The sequence below is a fragment of the Fusarium sambucinum genome, chromosome IV, assembly GCF_050947815.1.
Source record: "Fusarium sambucinum isolate potato_lamoka chromosome IV, whole genome shotgun sequence".
In the NCBI taxonomy this organism is placed as follows: domain Eukaryota; kingdom Fungi; phylum Ascomycota; class Sordariomycetes; order Hypocreales; family Nectriaceae; genus Fusarium; species Fusarium sambucinum.
The window spans coordinates 1101598-1121267 of record NC_139291.1 but is presented as its reverse complement, the minus strand read 5'-3'; the positions used below and the strand labels follow the sequence as shown (position 1 = coordinate 1121267).

At 48.0% G+C, this 19670-nt stretch overlaps 9 protein-coding genes across 9 annotated transcripts; 4 read left to right on the top strand and 5 right to left on the bottom strand.

Annotated features, from left to right (window-relative positions):
• Positions 1-824: 824 nt before the first annotated feature.
• On the bottom strand, positions 825-3096 carry FSST1_000408 (uncharacterized protein; the record flags this gene model as incomplete). The annotated part of the gene is made up of 2 exons (XM_083230232.1): positions 825-1943; positions 1990-3096. The coding sequence occupies 2 exons, from the start codon at positions 3094-3096 to the stop codon at positions 825-827; spliced, it is 2226 nt and encodes a 741-aa protein (XP_083090590.1).
• Positions 3097-4205: 1109 nt separating this feature from the next.
• Positions 4206-4745, top strand: FSST1_000407 (reactive mitochondrial oxygen species modulator 1-domain-containing protein; the record flags this gene model as incomplete). The annotated part of the gene is made up of 5 exons (XM_083230221.1): positions 4206-4263; positions 4317-4343; positions 4402-4431; positions 4478-4568; positions 4622-4745. The coding sequence occupies 5 exons, from the start codon at positions 4206-4208 to the stop codon at positions 4743-4745; spliced, it is 330 nt and encodes a 109-aa protein (XP_083090589.1).
• A 2037-nt stretch (positions 4746-6782) lies between these two features.
• FSST1_000406 (Cupredoxin) lies at positions 6783-8718 on the top strand (the record flags this gene model as incomplete). Its single annotated transcript, XM_083230210.1, has 4 exons — positions 6783-6853; positions 6905-8245; positions 8303-8466; positions 8537-8718. 4 exons carry the CDS (start codon positions 6783-6785, stop codon positions 8716-8718), a joined length of 1758 nt encoding a protein of 585 aa, XP_083090588.1.
• Positions 8719-9443: 725 nt separating this feature from the next.
• FSST1_000405 (DHS-like NAD/FAD-binding domain-containing protein) lies at positions 9444-10843 on the bottom strand (the record flags this gene model as incomplete). The annotated part of the gene is made up of 2 exons (XM_083230199.1): positions 9444-10639; positions 10693-10843. The coding sequence occupies 2 exons, from the start codon at positions 10841-10843 to the stop codon at positions 9444-9446; spliced, it is 1347 nt and encodes a 448-aa protein (XP_083090587.1).
• Positions 10844-11504: 661 nt separating this feature from the next.
• On the bottom strand, positions 11505-12106 carry FSST1_000404 (negative cofactor 2 transcription regulator complex subunit NCB2; the record flags this gene model as incomplete). The annotated part of the gene is made up of 4 exons (XM_083230188.1): positions 11505-11612; positions 11660-11919; positions 11972-11998; positions 12052-12106. The coding sequence occupies 4 exons, from the start codon at positions 12104-12106 to the stop codon at positions 11505-11507; spliced, it is 450 nt and encodes a 149-aa protein (XP_083090586.1).
• A 1715-nt stretch (positions 12107-13821) lies between these two features.
• Positions 13822-14720, bottom strand: FSST1_000403 (uncharacterized protein; the record flags this gene model as incomplete). Its single annotated transcript, XM_083230177.1, has 4 exons — positions 13822-13858; positions 13906-14276; positions 14325-14483; positions 14535-14720. The coding sequence occupies 4 exons, from the start codon at positions 14718-14720 to the stop codon at positions 13822-13824; spliced, it is 753 nt and encodes a 250-aa protein (XP_083090585.1).
• A 272-nt stretch (positions 14721-14992) lies between these two features.
• FSST1_000402 (FAD dependent oxidoreductase) lies at positions 14993-16264 on the top strand (the record flags this gene model as incomplete). Its single annotated transcript, XM_083230166.1, has 2 exons — positions 14993-15453; positions 15505-16264. 2 exons carry the CDS (start codon positions 14993-14995, stop codon positions 16262-16264), a joined length of 1221 nt encoding a protein of 406 aa, XP_083090584.1.
• Positions 16265-16393: 129 nt separating this feature from the next.
• On the bottom strand, positions 16394-17419 carry FSST1_000401 (Homocysteine S-methyltransferase; the record flags this gene model as incomplete). Its single annotated transcript, XM_083230156.1, has 1 exon — positions 16394-17419. One exon carries the CDS (start codon positions 17417-17419, stop codon positions 16394-16396), a length of 1026 nt encoding a protein of 341 aa, XP_083090583.1.
• A 719-nt stretch (positions 17420-18138) lies between these two features.
• On the top strand, positions 18139-18945 carry FSST1_000400 (uncharacterized protein; the record flags this gene model as incomplete). Its single annotated transcript, XM_083230145.1, has 1 exon — positions 18139-18945. The coding sequence occupies one exon, from the start codon at positions 18139-18141 to the stop codon at positions 18943-18945; it is 807 nt and encodes a 268-aa protein (XP_083090582.1).
• Positions 18946-19670: the final 725 nt, after the last annotated feature.

Below are 19670 nucleotides of genomic sequence, written 5' to 3'. Positions count from 1 at the left end.
CTGACATGTTGTATCACTTACACGTCAATAGTCTCCCGATCTGAATACGAAAAGTGGTTAGCGTCATTTCCCGAAATGGACTATCCATCATCATCATTCTGGGGATGAAAGCGAATCCGAGTTAAAGAGGATCAGAGTTCGGATCCGAGAAGCCTCAAAGGGTTGCGTAATGACGTATACGACTCTGTTTCATATCACTTGTCAGTAGCATTTGAGTGTCTCGCCAACAACGCCATCATTCTCTTCACGACACACATAAACACTCACAGCACAAGTCATTAATCCGAAAGAGCCAATATATTCAGCCAAGTTCATTAAATATGCAAAGAAAAAAGAGTTGTACGCTGTCTCGGGAGTACCAGCCCACTGCTCGATCCCTTGTGATGCAAATCCCACCCCCATGTATCAAGATATCCGGATATTGTCAAGAAAAAAAGGAAGAGGTTACAAAAGAAAAACGCCGTTATCCTCAAGCCTGACTAGAACCAGGACCTTCAGCCCTACCAGAGAGGCCTCGAATGCCAGATTTGTTGTCGTTGTGTGTCTGCTAACCGTTGGTACAAAAAGGAAGTTGATATATAGTACGGGCAAACAAAGGAAAAGAAAAATGTGTTTGGATCGGATATGTCCATGTCTGTGGTCTTGTATCGTCTCATCGTTGATGGGCCAAGTCCATAGCCGCACCATGCATTATGAAAATACCGCTCATGAAAGTTACAAATCTTCCAAGGCGAAGATATAATGTCGTGATCCCCTTTTTACAGCAACCCATCATATACCCCAGTGTCTCCTCATACAGTCCACTCGTCTCGTACACCCACAACTTATTGCTCAGGACGTGGGGGCTCAGATTGCCATCCATTGATGTAGGCCATCAATCCCATGCCGAACAAAACAACACCAATCATAGAGGCATATGGTAGCGCAGCTTGGAGGCGCTGATCTTGACCACGCGCACCACTACTTGCTGGTGTGATAGTGCTGGCCCGTGATAACGTTGGGACGTCTATCGATTCATCGACGGAAGGTTCGACAGCATCCACAGGTCCGGCGATGCCTTTAGGTACGACGGAGTTTGCAGTTGACTCAACAACACCATTGGTGTTTGCGTCTCGCTTTCTGGACCGTGATCGGGCTCTCTCTTCTGCTGCTCCTCGTCGTGCTTCCTCGGCACGCAGCTGAACAACCATCTCAGCCAGGGTCTTTCTATCAGCATCTCGTTCAGATTCAACAGCCTCACATCGCTGCTTCCACTCCTCCATCTGCTCCTTCATACCCCGCATCTGGGTTTCCATGAGGTCGATACGGCTTTGAAGAGCTGTGGCTGTTTCTTGGGCTACGTCAACAGCAGGCGCCTCATCGATTGTTTCGACTTCAGGAACAGCGGTGATGGTCTTTTCGTCTTCCGGAATTTCAGTCACTTCAACCAAAGGTTCCACTTCTCCAGTTACGGCCGATCCGTTCATGTGTACGGTAGCTGACTCTTCTAATCGTTTGGCCAACTCTTCGGCTTCTTCTCGGGCAACTCTCTCCTTTTGCAACATCTCTTCCAGTTCGCGCATACGGGCGGTTTGTGAATCGATGTCTCGCTTAGCGTTGTTTAGCGCCTCGGTAAGCTGGACAATCTGGCTGAGATTATCAGGCCGGGCAGGAGAGTTGGGAGGCCCTGACTTTGGCCGCTCAGTTGGGCCACGCTTAAGCGAAGGGACATCGGGCTTCTCGGGAAGAGGTTGTTGTGGTGGGGGAGCAGGAGGGTCTGAAAACCGCGCTTTAGGATCCCGGAAAGGTGCTCCCATCCCATTCACTACGGGCATAGGCTTAGAGGGCTCCAAAGCCTCGGGCTTCTCGAGATCCTTGAGGTCATCTTTGGATAATAGTGTATGGACGAACTGATTAGTCCGACCTAGGTCCTGTGCCTGAAGGCGAGCATTGCGCATTTCGTTCTGAGAAGTTAGTAAAGGAAAGTCGGGGAACACAGGCTCAACATACCGCAAGTCGCTTCAAAATCTGATCGGTCGCAACAGGTGTAAGAAAAAAGGGTCGCTGTTGTGGCATGCCGTTGGCCTGCACATTCATTACTCCCCCGACGCCATTAGGCATCATTCGGCCATTGCTGGCTGCAGACGCGTTACTGTTGGTACGGCCTCGCAACTGCATTGGTCCAGAAGGCATCATCATGGCACCGTTCGCTGGGTCGAGATCGCCAAAGTTCATATCCATCACATTACTAGAGGCGCTCATGAACCCGGCATGCTCAACCTTGGCGGCTACCTTGTGGTGAACAACGGTCTTTTGATCCTCGCTAACAATGTCGATACCGAGTTCGAGGTGATCAGAAGTCTGTAGCTCATGGGGCTCGGATTCACGATTTTCTTGAGATAGACGGGTGCCGTTAACAAAGGTTCCGTTTGAAGACTTGACATCGCGGATGTAGATCTTGCCATTTCGTTCCGCATATATCTCAGCATGTTGTCTTGAAAGCACTTTACTGTCAAAGAAACCATTGGTAGGCGTCGGAACTGTTTTTTGGTTGGTTTGTCGACCGATTCGGAGAGTTTCGGGCGCAAATGGAACGGCAATCGTTTTTCGTTCAAATGTGCCGTTCAAAGATAATAGGTATAGTACGGGTTGGCCGGGAGGAACTTGTTCACCTGGCATGCGCATCATGCCTTGAGGGGCCATTTGAACCTGGCCACCTTGTACAGGTCCATGGGCGGCCATCATGCCCTGAGCTCTGCCTTGGGGCATTCGAGACATGTCTTGTTGTTGATACTCCCCTTTCCCAGGAGGCCAGGGGGTTTTCGGTTGAGGTCGTTTTCGAGGGGCGCCGTTGGCCGACCATTGGCTGAGATCGGTAGTCGAAGACAAAGGAGTGCCATTGGCGTGGGATCCGTTCGAGGCAACTGTGGTGGCGGAAGAATTCGACGAGGTTGATGATACAGATGAGGACGAGTTGGACCGACTAAGTGGCTTGCGCGGCGCGAACATGCCCATGCCACCTCGGCCTTCTTCTGAATTCATTTGATGATTCCCGTTAATTGCACCCCATGCTTGTCTCGAGTTGGAAAAATTTGGCGGGTTTGCGACTGCGGTCATGAGGATGGTTGAAGTTCAGCAGCTTGCGGCCGATAGACGCAGTTTCGTGCTATATAAAATAGATGGATGCCGGATGGAGGAGAGACGTGTGCAACTCGCGCCCAGGGGGTCGATGTCACTCCACCGGCGGAGGAGAGGCTGAAGCGATGCTGAATAACAGAGACCAAGAGACGTGACAGATTTAATGAAACGCACTTGAATAATCAATGCTTCAGTGTGGCTTGACGTTGCTGGTGGACAAGAAAAATCATGAGCTCGTGGCTGGGAACAGGTTTTTGGAAATCAAGATAGAACGATCGGCGATGACCCAAGAGTACGGCGGGACAGGGGTCAAAAGGCGAGTCGGGCCAGCGACGGCCAAAAAGGGTGCTTAACTCACCAAGCACGAGGTTATCGCGATGTCAAAATAGGGTTCAAGTCGCTAACGATGATAGTCGTCGGGCAGAAGGGTCGTGGAGTGAGTTGATGAGAGGTTGCCGTAACAGTCAGTGACAGTACGGGGGAGGTCTCGCTAAGCGCTGCTTGGCGTGTTGGCGTGTTCAAATTTGGAGCCCCCGGTCGGCCTCAGCTCAAAGCACAGCACACGGAGTACAGGAGCGCACAGTGGAGCACACGCCCAAAGACTCTGCCTGGCATGTGCTCACTGCCTGCATAACCCCAGACACACGAGAACAAAAGCGAGAATGTCCAAGACGGTCTTGTAAGTGAACTGAAAGCGTCTGAAGAAAACTTGAACAAGACAGTCTCTATGCGAGTTAAACCGTGCTGTGGAGACAAATCTTGACCCACGAAGAGGACCACGTGACGTCTTCGTCACAGTATTTCTCAAGTCGTCACATAATATACGCACTGTAAGTTAGAAATAGTCCGTGCTTTTCGATCACGCACCGACCTTTTCCCGAACACTTGGTCCACTTGGTTAACCGACCAATGACAGCATCCTTCATAGGTCATAGGATTTGAGGAAGTCGTCGTCGCAATAGAGCTTCATCAGCAATTGCAATTCTTTGCTCCAAGTTGTTCAATCCCGCAAACCTCGTCAACCACAGTCGAGACGCCGCTGTCAGCTTCAACACCGACACTCCGCATACCGAATCCATATCCTCAACATGCCTCCTGTCGCCCCTATGAACGTTGGCCAGCACGGCCCCTCCACAGCCGATAAGCGTATGCTGAGCCGATATCGTCGATTGAGAAAACATTCGCTAACAGATAAACAGTCAAGATGGGTGCCATGATGGGTGGAAGTATGACTTACTTGCTTCGTTCTTGAATCTGTGTTCGAACATTTCTGACATTTCCCAGCCGTTGGTGTCATCATGGGCTTTGTCTTTGGTTAGTCTTGTAATTGCTGTCTGCATTCACAGCTAACAATGTTTAGGAACCGTCAACATTTTCCGATACGGCGCTGGTCCTAACGGCATCATGAGAACCCTTGGCCAATACATGGCTGGTTCCGGTGCGACCTTTGGGTAATTGAAGGTCCAGCCCTACCGAACTGTACAGCTGCTAACCGAGACGATAGCTTCTTCATGTCCATTGGCAGTGTCATTCGATCCGATGCTGACCCCAAACTGCACGACATGTATATGCGAGCCCAACGCCGACCTATAATGCTGATGGCAAACCCCGCTTGGAGGAAATCATGAGACCAGCAACAGATCATACGATACGAGAGCAATACCCAGTCGACTTCGACGTTCACCTTGTACAGTCTGGCAACTGATGGCCGCATTCTGTAAAATATATCAAGTCTATTTCGAAAATGGACCAATCTTATTGTCAAGCTCCCAGACCCACAACCGACAATGCAGCGGTCCATTCAGTGACGGTTGGATGTCTCACTGCTCCAAGGGTATTTTATCATCGTGTGAGACCTACAGAGCACCGCGTTTGTTAGGTTCAAGTGACCTCAGTATCTGTGTTGTGAATGCAGTTAAAAGATTACACAGCAATTTTTGAAAGGCGGCGAGTGAGCTGTGGCGTTCAATATAGCCCATCAACCGTCCAGGTTACATTAGCATACAGGACATGATCGACACACCATTACCGTAACGCGACCCAGCATGTTGGCATACCCCACGGCGCCCAATACGAGGTTTCGACAACCGCGCTGTGGTGTTGTTGAGCTGGAAACTTTTCGGCTGCTGAAAGTTTCCTCTACTAGCCTCTTTGGTTGATTTAATGGGATGGCGCTCAATAACCAGCCTTTTCTGCATATGCAATAGGCGGTTGGCAATCCTGCTTTTACACAGTTTGCGCCATGCCTCTTAGCGATTGGTGTTTGCCGGCTTGACGGATTTCCTTCTTAGGGACAACTGAGGGCCAACGCTCACGTCTTACAGCTTATGCACATTGAACTACATCGTGCATCGACAGAATATTCCCTGAGGGTTGATTATGCTGTTGCATTCTTTTGAAGTGTTTTATGCACAAGTTGCATAATTTGTTTGCACCAACACGTCTAAAGCTGACATGCGCACTTAGCTTGACTCCTTGTCATATCCTGTCTGCCCCTACCAGATTATGATCGGTCGATCACAATTGGCGCTTTGATGATGTGAATTGCTCAATGAGGAATCCGCCGCCTTGCGCCGTTACGCCGTCAAAACCTTACCGAAATTCTTTGCTGAGGTTGGACTGCATCGCACGCCAATTGGAATCCCAGACGATCCCCAAATCGATGCTAAAAGCTGCACTCTTGCTGTATTACGGTTTTTAGTCAGTTGCACTCAATGCTGTCAAGTGCTAGAGGCTGCCCAGCTTCGGAGCATAACACCAGCGCCTTGCACTAACGATGTCAAGATGCATTGTTGGCTGGCGCTAGCTTATCATGTTATGCTCCAACAACAATGTCAGCAGCACAAAGATCAACAATTTCGTATTGTTGGTCCAGTTGTTTACTGCTTCGACGCCATTGGGTCCAGACTGTTTCTTTTACGTACCCGGGGATAATCAACATGCTTAGAACTTTCGTATGATGGTCATGTCTGTCTAAGACAGTCATTTCCACCGGGCCAAAATCGGAACAAATACGATCTGGGGGTATCCTAGTTGCCAATCCTCCCGCCCGCACGACTACGATCGGGTCATCTAAATATACGACACTCGAAAGATGGAACTGAATCTCGTGTCTGTTTTCTCAACGTCCAAGGCTGAGGCATCCAAGTTACCGGACATTCCGCCACAATCGATGTCCCCTTGACAACCTTTCCTTTACGTGTGATCCAGTGAGGACTTGAACTCCAACCTGATAGGACAATTATGCTTCACGAAATATGCTTTTGGTGTGCTCACGGTCATCATGGCTTGCAGCTTGGTTTGACTCACTAGAGTCCTGCCATGTGGTCCCATCTCACTAAACTTTAGTATTCACAACACCAGCACCACCCTCTTGTTTGGACAGCGGCTGGCTGGCTGACTACCTTATCCTTGATAACCTACAGTAGCTCAAGATTGGCCTGTATGCGATCGCCCGGCCCCAGCAGAAGAGGCTTTATTTCGCGGGTCTTCGGCACATACCTTGTCCTTGTTAGAAGCGCCTCATGCTGTGGCTATTGAAGGGTTGGCTCACCAATAAGCCTCCTGTCAGGGTGAAGCCTATATAGACTGGTGTTGCTTCCCGCTGGAGATGTGAGAGCTCGTCTTTTACTCCCAGAGATTCCTAACCACCTCAGATATTCAGTATGGGGAATACCAACAGTAACCAGTTTAACCTGGGGGCTCTGGGCCAACTGTCCCAACTTCAGACCAATGGGTAAGGCAGAGCTATCACTACCTGTGTAGACATGTGCTGATCTATTTATAGAGAATCTACATATGGGACGCTGGATGCACCAGACTTGCCAGCTTTCCTCACTGACAACCCTACTCCCAATGGCTACCCATGGAGTACTATGAACACTCGCACAAACTATTATCAGGATCATCCCAATACCGGTGTCATCAGAAAATACGACTTTACCGTCAATCGGGCCAAGATAGCCCCTGATGGATATGAGTTGTCTACAATTCTTGTCAATGGACAGTTCCCTGCCCCCCTTATCGAAGCCAACTGGGGTGACACGATCCAAGTCACTGTTTACAATGAACTGGAAGACGAAGGCCTGTCTCTACACTGGCATGGAATCCTCCAGAAAGGTATGCCCTGGGAAGATGGCGTTCCTGGTGTTACCCAATGCCCCATAGCGCCGGGACACTCATATACATACTCCTTTATCGCGGACCTTTACGGTACCAGCTGGTATCACTCGCACTACTCTGCTCAGTACTCGGCGGGATTGTTCGGACCCATGGTTATATACGGCCCTCAGGAAAGAAAAGACTACGATATTGATATCGGGCCTATCCTGCTGAGCGACTGGTACCACAAAGAGTATTTTGACCTTGTGGAAGACATCATGAAACCTGGCGCTCCCGGCATTGTCTTTTCTGATAGCAATCTCATCAACGGAAAGATGAACTTCAACTGCTCCAAAGTCCAACCTGGTGACAAGACGCCTTGCAAAAATAATGCTGGTATCTCAAAGTTTCGCTTCAGACGTGGCAAAGTGCATCGCCTACGCCTTATCAACCCTAGCGCCGAAGCTATACAGCGCTTCTCCATCGACGGTCATACAATGACAGTTATTGCAAACGACTTTATACCCGTGGAACCCTACAATACAAAAGTCGTTACCCTCGGAATTGGCCAACGTACAGATGTATTAGTCAAAGGCAATGGAAAGTTGGAGTCATACTGGATGCGCAGCAACATCTCTGCCAACTGCAGTCTGTCCTTTGGTCCGGACGCTCTTGCAGCTATCTACTACGACAACGCAAACCACAAAAAGGAGCCCAAGTCAAAGCCATGGAATATACCTGATCCCGCGACTTGTGCCAATGATGATCTAAGTATGACAAAACCTTTGATGAAGCTACCTCTACCTCCGGCCGACAAGATCCTTGAGCTGGATATAGATGTATTCAAGAACGCAAGTAACATCACACTCTGGTCGCTGGGTGGTGTGGCGGCAAGGACAAACTACAACAGTCCAACCCTGCTTCTGAGTAAACTTGGGAATCATACTTTTGACAAGGAGTGGAATGTGATCAATACTGGCAAGGCAAAGAGCGTCCGGGTTGTGGTCAACAACAAGACGCCTGTCGCGTAAGAAACCGATAAAAACATGTGGTTTTTCACAATTGCTGACACTGGACTTGACAGGCATCCCATGCATATTCACGGATTCAACATGTACGTCCTACACGAAGGACCAGGCGAGTGGGATGGCACAATCATCAATGAACACAATCCTCAACGGCGTGACGTCGTTCAGATCCGGGGTAAAGGGCACCTCGTCATTCAATTCGACGCCGGGGGTAATCCAGGTATGTCTTCCCCTGACTCAGCCTCATATTTCACCCCTCGCCATGGTAACATTTGCTCACACACTGATAGGTGTCTGGCCGTTCCACTGTCACATCGCGTGGCATGTCTCGGCAGGATTACTCACGCAGTTTCTTACAGAACCGGACAAGGTTGAAAAGCTACGTATACCAAACGTTGTGGCAGAAACGTGTCGGCAATGGGGACACTGGACTTTGTCCAATATTCCAGTACAAATTGACAGCGGACTTTGAGCGAGATACCCTTTGGTTAAGCGTTGTGAAGTTTATATACGAGAAGGGCATCTTCAGGCGGTCGTATCGTATTCTCAGAAATGTGTCAGCAAGAGCGGGAGCCTGATATATTTCAGTACATATTTCTAGTTTCTTTAAAATATACGATGATACGTTTATGAAACCACTACAAGCCATAAAGCGTATACTTTCCGTTTCGCTTATCTCACTGAACCCTTTGTCCTTGTCAGCAAAAAGGATGGATGGCATGCAGAGTCATACACCGTAGGGCAGAATTTCGTATATGCCGGAACTTTTGACACTCAAGTCTTACCGCTATATGTAGCTCAGCTCACTATGTCACCCAACGCAAAAGCTGGACGATTTTGAAACATTTCTTTTAGACTAACTAACGTGGTGACCTTGGCCAGCACGAATCATCTGGATAACCATATACCTAACGCATTTCTCGTGACCAATCTGATGGGTAGCGGAAAAATTGGCCTCATGAGTCTTAGGGTATAAAAACAAGTAGTCTGAGACCTGTACCCAAGGAGCATGAAGTGACCTACTAATTTCATATCTTATGCTTCCAGCGCAATTTTTCTGATACCCTTATACCAACATAAGAAAACTCATTTAGTTCGTCTGCCAGCAGTGTTTGCGATGGCAGTAATTCGTAGCTCTTGATTCCCATATCCTCTTTTTTTTTAATAAAAAAATCTCTTTTGCCTTCTTTATCCTGTCTAGAATTTGGACTTGCTCTCTTCCTCTGTGGTGGGTTCTGCGGGTGCAACAGTGGGCTCATCCTTGGGCGTGTCTGTTTGTAATAGTTCTTCTTTCGATGGCTGTGGTTTTGGGGGCTCTGTGACCAGTGACTCTGTTTTTGCTGTCTCGGTCTCGATCTTTTCGAGGTTCTCTGACTTGAGTTGCTCGGTCTTTGGTGACTCCTTATTCTTGTCTTCTGGAGTCGTTGTAGAAGCCGGGGCAGCTGCGGGCTCTAGATCGTTCTTCTCAGTCTTGGGTTGCTCCTCTTCAATCTTTGTCGGCTTATTATACGAAAGCACATCCTGCTTGGTGTCTTCTTGCTTGACATCAGTCTTGTCAACAGTCTTGTCTTCGCCATCGTCGATCATAACCGCTCCGACCTCGGCTGCCAAGCGCTCAACCTCATCTTGCACAGCCTCCTTCTCTCTACCACTGTTCTGCCTGTCTGCCTCGGCATTACCTACGATCTCTCTCCACAATGCCTCGAGCTCGTCGCGCCAGCCGAGCTCATCAGCGAACTTGCGAATCCCTGAGTCGCAGTCACCTAACTCCATAACATCATCAGATCGACTACCAAGCTGGCCGACCTGCTCCATATTGAAAAGCACACGAGGCTTTCCCTCTTGCGCCAAACCTGGAAGGGCAGCGAAGGGGTACACGCTCAAACTTGTACCAACAACCAATACCAGATCTGCCATTGCGACTTGGAAAGTATTGTTGTCAAAGGCCTTGGGTAGTGGTTCACCAAAGAAGACAATATCAGGTTTGACGAGCCCATCGCAACCTTCCTTGTCGCAATGAGGAACATTGCCTCCAAAGACGTGCTCCTTCATCTTGTCGTCCGGGTACTCTTCCTTGCACTCGATGCATCGCTGCTTTGCGAAACTTCCGTGGGCCTCGATGATCCTGTCTGAAGGTACTCCAGCTACGCGCTCAAGACAATCGATGTTCTGAGTGAAGAGCATCTGGAGAAGGTTCTTGCGGGCAAGGAGAGCGATGAAAGCATGCGATACGGTCGGATGGAATTTCCCGGGATACAATTCGTTGGCTAGTACGTAGAAAGGCTCGGGGTGCTCGCGAAAGTAGGAGATATCGAAGACGGCTTCGGCGTAGGGTAGATTAAGACGAGCAAGGTTGGCATAAAGGCCTGTTCCAGGCGATCGAAAGTCGGGGACTAATCCCTTGATTAGATGTAGGTCAAAGCATTTTTATATTCTATATACTTACTTCCAGCAGCAGTAGAGATACCAGCGCCGGTCAGGACCGTAATATGCTTGCAGCGACCGGACTTGATATAATCTGCGACAGCGGCCAAGCTCCGCTCAGTGAGCGTTGCGGGCGGGCCGCTGTAACTCATGGAGGACTCTTCCTGACCCATTTTGCGACGAAGCCAACGAGGGACGCGTGGTCCTGGCTTGTTTTTGTTTTTTCGTCTTCGACCTATTTTGGCGACGATAGTAAAAGTGTGATACTTTTACGAAAGCTGATGGCGCATATAATTTGGGAATTGTAGGGTGGGAGTCAAGTCTTAATCAAAGGTGGGGGATATCAGATTTACATCATTTTTCACTTTGGCGCTTATCGATAAGGTTACTGTAAGTGAATCATACGGCAAACATTGAATTGCCAGGCAACAGAATAGAAACCCAGGAACCTTTGTACCTTGGCAAGGATAAAGGTACCAGGCAGACAATACAGTTAATATTCACCACGTCATGAACTTACTACACAGCCACCTGGCCAAGGCAAGTTACTAACCTCCCGAAGTGGGTTGAGTGGTTGGTCAACAGATATCCATCCAGTCATGATTAAGTAGAAACAAATGCAATTCAAATTGTACATCCCTCATCTATAAGCGAAAGTGATTCAGTAACGAGTCAGCCAACCCGTCCGCTCCGTCATGATAAATCCCAGGCTCATCCAAGCCTATTCCAGTCCAGTCCAGCCCAGCCAGTCCTGTTCGTCAACGCCTAGCAATGCCAAAATACCCTGACGCCCTTTTCCTTCTTTCAACATGACCCATGAGACAATTAAAATTCTTAACCGTGGCGTTCACGGGCAGCGGCGAACTGCTCCTCCTGTAGACGAGCAAGCTCTTCCATGGACATGCCGCTGTTAGCAAACTTGTCTGCCTTTTTCTCGCGACCCTGGAAACAGTTAGTAATACGCTTATGCCAAGAAGAGAGAAACGTACCTTTTGAACTTCCTTGTGCTCAGCTGCTGCCTCGAGGACAGCAGGAACCATATCAGTGAAGCCTAGTTGCTCTAGAGCCTTGGTGATGTGATCGCAAGCGATGGTCTTCTTTGCCTCCTTCTCTGAGATTTCGTTTGCCTCTGATGAGATAAGGGTGATAAACTCGACGCAACATTCTATGAGGAGGTCACGAGCTTCCTTGGCAAAGGCCACGCCTTGTGAGGCGGGAAGAATTTCCGACACAATCTTTTGGACAGTAGCTGTAGTCATGTTAGCTAAGCCCTCATGTACAGCAGATGTGGACAAGCATACCTTTGGGCAGGGACAAATCCTCGTTGCCTATAGAAGAGGATTGTTAGCAAATGTTCGCATGTGAGAAATGAATAGCCGACCCAGTGTGCCGCTGTCATACTTCAACCAATATTTGGTCGATGCTGGAAGAGGCATGATGAAATAATAGTGATGTGGAGATATGGGAAGGATGCAGTGTATTCAATATTGGGTATGATGGTTGAGATGGAAAGGACCATATGAGAATAAAACGCTTGGCCTTCATGAGTGTAGATGATGATGATAATGATTTAGAAAATAGAAACAACACAGAGAAGTCTTGATTAAATAAGTGAAATAAAGTGAGACTGATTCACAATATCCTTTCTCTTAGCAGTGATGCAACAATGGTGATGCTCATCACAGACCAGATTCGGGTACGCAGAAACACAACAGGAAACGAAACAAAAAGAAATAAAGACACCAGTGTCTAGTCTTACCTCCAAACTCGTGATCAGACATATTTTCGAAAGAGTTGTAATCTGTGAATCGAGCGGTGGTAAAGAGTGTTTGCTAGGACAGATTGTATACACCAAGACGACGCGGTTGGGTGTCGATGAGTTGCAGAGCTGCAACGCGATGACAAGTACAGATCAAACAGTAAAATTAACAAAAAACGACCAGAGATTATGAGCAAGTCTTGTAATTCCGGTGTCGTCTATAAAGTTTGGTGCTGTGCTTGTGTTGTTGTTTGTGGTTGATTGTAGTCGTCTTTCTTATATGTCGTTGATGAGCTTCACGAATAGGTCAAGGCTGAAGGACGGATGGTTACTCAGGCCCATGAGTGGTGGGGCAAGCCTCTTTTGTATCTGAGAGCTCTTGCTTTGCAGCTAGAAAGTGACCCCACCTTCTGCAGCACCAGCACAGAAGCCTCAGGTCCCAAGGGGGGCGCGTCTTTTTTCAACGCACGGACCAATCATTCACGTCTATTTTAGAACTTCCATCTTTTGAAAATTTCCATTTCTTATTCCTTCATCAACACATTCTTTCTCTCTTTTCCTACATTCCTTTCCCACCACAAACATGCCAGAAAGCTCCAATTGAGCAACGGCTTTGCTACGCTACATGATAGCGTCTATCGCGCTTGTTTGCTATACCCCGAACGCACTCGCTTTGCGCGATGCTTTCAACCACTGCAGCTGCCAGTCTTCTGGGTAAGTTTTTTTCTTTTTCCCTACCCACCACATCGCATGATGAGATATGTTGTCGCCCCAGGCTTAGGAGGTTCGACAAGCCTCCTGTGCTGATTGACTTCGTCCTGTGCCAAATGGACAAGAACTGATCGATCGCAATCACCTTTGTTTCCAAGCTTGACCTTCGACTTGACCAGTCGCTAACCAACTCAAAGTCTAGGCTACTTCCTACCACTCATGCCGCAATGTAAGACTCCATTCAGCATGTAGCCCTCCTTCGATACGCCGTGATGTTCTATATTTTAATTAGACTCGGATCCTAATGACGTCAAAACCATTTCCTGAGCGCATTCGACTGCACGATTGTTTTGGACAACATATTGGACCATACACTAATATGCAATCAGGCAGTTGCTGCTTAGGCTATCGGGTCTGGTCATTCAACACCGTCGCATGCGACTCTTCATCAGGTAAGAACTTATTTTATTTTTTTATACTCGCGAAATCAAATGCTATGATGAAGAAACTTACATTCCATGCTAAATCCGAAACTCTATGTGGAGCAAACGTATTTTCATCTTTCGACTGACTTGCATATGTCTTTCTACCTTTTGTCTATCTAAATTATTTTCAAGACATAAGCTAACATTGCTTGAGATATACAGATGTTCCACGATGCCCTTCCTACCAAGGTCCACTCTATTCCTGGTACGCTTTAACCTCTGGTGAGTTCCATCTGCATAACCGTTAGTCCTTGATTCCACAGCATATCGTGAAACGTACGAGAAGAATTTTCCGCTCAGCTCCTTAAGCGGGTCTGCGACAAACTTGGCCATGACATTACCAGGTTGTTCAGGCTTGAGCAGGATACCCTTCTCCTTGGCGTCGACAAATGATTCGTACTGCGCCTGGTTCATAGATTCCTTGCCTCCTGACCTAATAACGCCTTGCATCTCGGTGTCTACTCGACCGGGTGCGATGGCAACGCTTGTGATGTCTGGCTCTTCAATGGCGATGTGACCAGAGATAGAGTTATATGCAGCCTTTGATGAACCGTAGCTTGCCCATCCAGCATACTCCTTTGTTGCTGCTCCTGATGACACCCACACGATGCATCCCTTGGACTTGCGTAGCTCTTGGATTGCAGCTTGTGCCTGGTTTTGTCAGCGTAGTGCACGAGTGCATATGACTGTCCACCTTACCAAGGCGATACCACTGAAGACGTTGATGTCATAAACCTTTTTCCACTCTTCAAGAGAAGTATCAGCGAACTTGTTGGGAATCAACATGCCGTGGTTAACGACAAGACCGTCAACCTTGCCAAAGGAAGACACAGCAAGGTCAACCAGCTTCGTAGGCATCTGATCAAAATGATTAGCTAAAGACTGTCAAGACGCTTCTTGGTCACTTACTTGAGGCTCAACAATATCCCCAGCGATGAACTGAACCTGATCAGGATGCGATTTCCTCAGTCCCTCCAGAGGCTCAGATGATCGAGCTGTGATAACGACCTTGTGGGATTGCTTGATGAGGTATTGAGCGATGGCAGCGCCAATGCCTTTGCTGGCGCCGGTAACAATGAATACTTTAGATGCCATTTTGGAATGATATGTCGTGTAATGATGTTTGTGTTGAAGTTGAAGATGAGGAATCGTACCTTGGCAGCTTTGAAGCTTCCCATCACATCAGAGTGGGGGTTTTGGAGGGGTCAATTTTTGGAGCTTCCTTTTCAATTTTGTCTACCCTGGATCCTCATGGTCACTCACGTCATCGGTTCCTTTGTTGGTAATAACCTCCGCCATCAGCGTCGACGATTCTCATTATTTAGACAATACATCCATTATAATTCTTAATACTTTGTTAGTATTCGATGGCTTCGACAGTGATTGTTGGAGGTGGCATAATCGGCATCGCAACCGCCTTCTACTTATCCGAACATCAACCAGGCTATACAATCCACCTTGTTGACTCATCTGCCCAATTATTCACCTCGGCGTCTGGATACGCTGGGGGCTTTCTCGCCAGGGACTGGTTTCATAAAGATCTTGAGTCTTTAGGAGCACTTAGCTTCGACGAGCATGAAAGGCTGGCTGAGCAGTACGATGGACGCGAGAAGTGGTTGTACGCCAAGTCTGTCACAGTGAATTACGAGCTACCGAGAAGGAAGCTCAAAGGATTCACGGGGAAGGACTGGTTAAGTGAAGGTGGTAGTCGTGCGGATTTAGTAGAGGAGAGAGGTGAAGTGAAGGATAGGAATAGTCCACCTTGGCTGAAACGTGTGAAGGGCGATGCTCTTAGTTTGGTCGACAATGGTGAAGGCACAGCCGTCCTGTAAGTGACTGAACCTGTGAGATGTACATGCCACTAACGATTCGTGAATAGTGATCCTCTAAAACTCTGCCAATTCCTTCTTGAACGGTGTCGAGAAGCAGGTGTCCGGATATATACTCCTGCTATTATTCGACACGTAGGCGCTGACTGCCACGACGAGCTGTCATATGTCCGTATCGGCTACACGGACTGTTCTTCAGAAACGACAATTCCGGCTACTAGGATGCTTGTATGCGCTGGGGCATGGACTCCGAGTGTTTTGGAGTCCATGTTTCCGGGGTCACATATCAACATTCCAGTCATGAGCCTCGCAGGCCACTCACTTGTGGTTAAGAATCCGGGAGATATAGGCGATAAATTTCACTCAGTGTATACCAGCACGGATACGTTCTCACCCGAGATTTACGCCCGGCCAAACGGGCATATCTGGCTCGGCGGCGTGAACACATCAATACGACTGCCGCCATTGGCAACAGGTGCAAGGCCTATAGATTCATCGCTGGAAAAGTTGAAAGACCTAGCGAGGCAAATAATCGATGCACAGGGCGAGGAGTTGGAGACAGTACGTACGGGGCTATGCTTTAGACCTGTGTCGGAGAGAGGGACGCCGTATATCACAAGGATAGAGGATGTAGATCTACGGCAAGGTTATAGCACGCGCAAAGGAAAGGATGGCGGTGTTTACGTTGCGACGGGGCATGGACCGTGGGGAATTAGTTTGTCACTTGGTACGGGGAAAGTTATGGCTGAGATGATGCAGGGGAGAGAGTTGAGTGCTGATATAGGTAAATTGGGATACAGTCCCTGTTGAATTGGACATGGTATCAACGGTTGATTATAGTAGAAAACATTCATCGTTCAAATTTCTGAGTCACAAGTGAAAGAAGTCAAGATATTGTACATTGGGACAGATGCTTCAGCTAGGGCATTTGGGTTCATATTAGACAAAGCGATCACGTAGCTTCTTGATATCTTCGCTTCCAGCTCTGCAGCACCCACCAACCAGAATGGCGGGCCACTTTCCTCTACCCTCTGTAGCTTTGACGACATCTTCAAGCTGGCCCTCCCAAGACGTGCGCCTCTGGTTTTCAGCACCATCAGGCATCTCCCACTTTTGTGTCGTCGTGTTGTAGACTTCTCCGTTGGTGCCATCAGGATACAGCACCAGGGCAGGCCACTCGGTAATCTTGCCCTTTTCCACCATGCTCGAGACAGTGCTCTCAAAGATCTGTAGCAGGCTATCCAGCTTGTCGACCTTTGTGCAGTTGATGCCAATACCCCAGGGGATGTTGGCAGAGACTTCAGGGTCCAACATGGCCTCTACGGCAGCCTCTATGGAGTTACCGTCGGGGAGTCGCAAGTCCTTCTCTGGAGAAAGAAGAGCGGTCCAGTAGGGAAGTTTGGACAGCGCTGGTGTTGCGGCGAGGGCTTTGCGCATAGCGATAATCTCATCTAGACGAGGAATAGTCTCAAGAGCAACATAACCCAGTCGCTTCTGGATATCATTGACCTCAGAAAATACCCCCAAGCGCTCACGATGCCATGATTCCAGATCCTCCAGAGAATCATGCTTATCGTCATATGTCCCGCTGTATTCCTGACCAGGAATCATGCAAGCTCCATAAGGTCCGATACTGAGAGCGACACAGCCCTTTTCCCCGACAGCACGCTCAGCGATACTGACAGAGTCGTTCAAGAAGCGCGGGACATTCTCGCGAGAAATACCCTCTGGAAAATCCTCAGTACGAGTATCAGCGAATCCGTGCAGTGAGACTTGGTATGTTGCTGTGAGGAGCACGTCAACGGGGACAGCGCCGAAATCGGACTGGCATGATTGAAGAGTGGGTTGGTCAGATACAAGTAAATGAGAAGACCAGAGGGGAGTTGAGCGGGAGAATGTAACAGAGTATTTGGACTCGAGGGAGGTACCGAGACCGCCGTCGAGGATGAGTATTTTGGAAGGCATTTTTACGGGAAGTTTGTTGGTGGTTGAGGTTGAGTCTTTAGTTTTTGCCCCTCATATGAGAAAACTAATGAAGATAGTGGAGAGCATCGGGTTTAAGACAATTGGAAATGTGCATCATTTAGATAACTTATGATGCAAATATCCACAAGTAAAGTCTACAGACTACATTAGGTAAATTATGGCATTATCTTAGAGGTTGTAGTATACTATAGTTGTTATGCGTTGATGGCTTCATACATTATGAGCAGAACGACAAAGCCAGAGAATCTCCAACATTGGAGCAACACTACTACAAAGATGAGCTGAATATGTTTGTTAAAGTTCCCTTTGACTATGTATAGTTGAATGGTCTTCAATGTCTAGTCACCGCGAGCATGATCATCTGATGGTGTTTTCCAAGTGTTCGCCATGAACACGATCTTGAGAACAAAGAACGTCAAGTCAATCCCTGTCAAAGAGTTAATCTGAACAACTTGACTTTTCCTCGAACAACTCGTACCTCTTTAGCCAGCTAGAATCACGACTTAAACAAAGGGAGTACCCAGTTTATAAGAAATTCACCACCGGGCGGCCATGTCTATTTATACTCTTCTACTCGAACAGTTCCAACTTAGGATCTTAACACAAGACAACCACCAAAAACAAATCACAAACACAAACACAATGCTACTTTGCTATTGTCAAAAACTTGTTCAATTTTTCTACTTAAATTGTTCAAAATGTCTTCCTCCCACACCAACCAGGACCATCGAGCAGGGCTGGCTCCTCTATCCGTGCTCCGAACAACACAGATGTTACTTGAACACGACGTTAAAACTCAACATCGTATTCAAGTAACATCTGACTCTGAAGGTGAGCCTGATTTAGAGGAGTTTCCCATGCGTGGCAGTTCCACTGATGTCGTGGTCGTAAGGCGCCGCGTTGACAGGACTATGGAACTGAGCGTCGACATGTACAGTCCCATCACCGCGGGCGGGAACAGCGGTTGGGCTCTCATGTTTCACGATCCATTCTTCGGATTGGCGTATCGTTTTCGCATGGCTGGCGGGCCAAGTATGGGCGAACCCTGGAGGTTCGAGTTCGAAATTAGAAAAATGGGACAACCAAACACCTTTCCCACGGCCGCCAGACGTCACTTCATCAGCATGATGCGAGAGCATCAGTGCCATCGAGTATACGCCACTGCCAGAAGAACCCAAGGCCAGTTCTGCCAGCAATGGGTCATCGACGTGATCCGTGACCTGGAGTCGCAGGGCCTAGTCCCCCCAGGTAGGGCAACACAACTCTCAGAATCCCTCGAGACCGATCAATACCCCAATATCCAAGTCTCGTACAATGACCAACTGTCAACAATCGAACAGGAAAGGGCCAGATTTGGTGACAACCTCTGGTTGTTCTTGGCTTTTGGCGGCTCTCGCAGGAGAGTCGACATACTTGACAGGATTGAAGGTAGCTTCGTTCAACAGATGCTGAGGATAGGCCTGGACCTCGATGTTCAAATTTGGTTCAATGACCAATTTGATTAAGTCGAGGCCATGCTTCTTTCTGCAGCTGTGGAATAAAACTACCTTAAATCCTGCCAAGTACGTTCACTCTCCTATGAGAGTGACCAAAGGCTCAGAACATCAATCGGGTGGCACCAATCTGGTCCTCTCTTGTTCAATTGTTGACAGCTAGTCATTACGAGACTTGGGTATCGGCGTACTGATCAGGCATCGACAGGTTACTGGGAGTTATTTCGAGAAGAGAAGACACATTGCTGGCAATGTCTCTTCAATGCCCTTGACTGGGTAGGACGTAGGTTTTCGATTGAGGTGATCATCCTTAGCGACCAACACCATAAATCTACAACCTCAAAGTGGTGAAGTTGGAGACTTAGGGCGCTGGTCGCTGAGGATAATGATGGTAAGTGTGATGAGGGTAAGTGTTTGAAGAAGAAGATGATGGTGAGTGTTTGAGAATGATGGAGGACATAGACGGAGTATTTATCTGTTTTTTCATAGCCTGTCGAATCTAACATGTTCTTTATTCTCAATCGTGTATTATACTAAACATGTACTCGTGATTATGATGTTCTTAACGAACATTGCGCTTGATACATGGGAATGGATGGTGTGGTTAGACTAACGACTCCATCCTTGCGAGAACAATAAAGAAACAGAGTTGGGAGGCGGCGTAGCGAGGAATGAATAGACGCTACTCTTTGTAGATCATGGCTTGGTGGTTGGTTACCTGTACATTTTTAGCAATT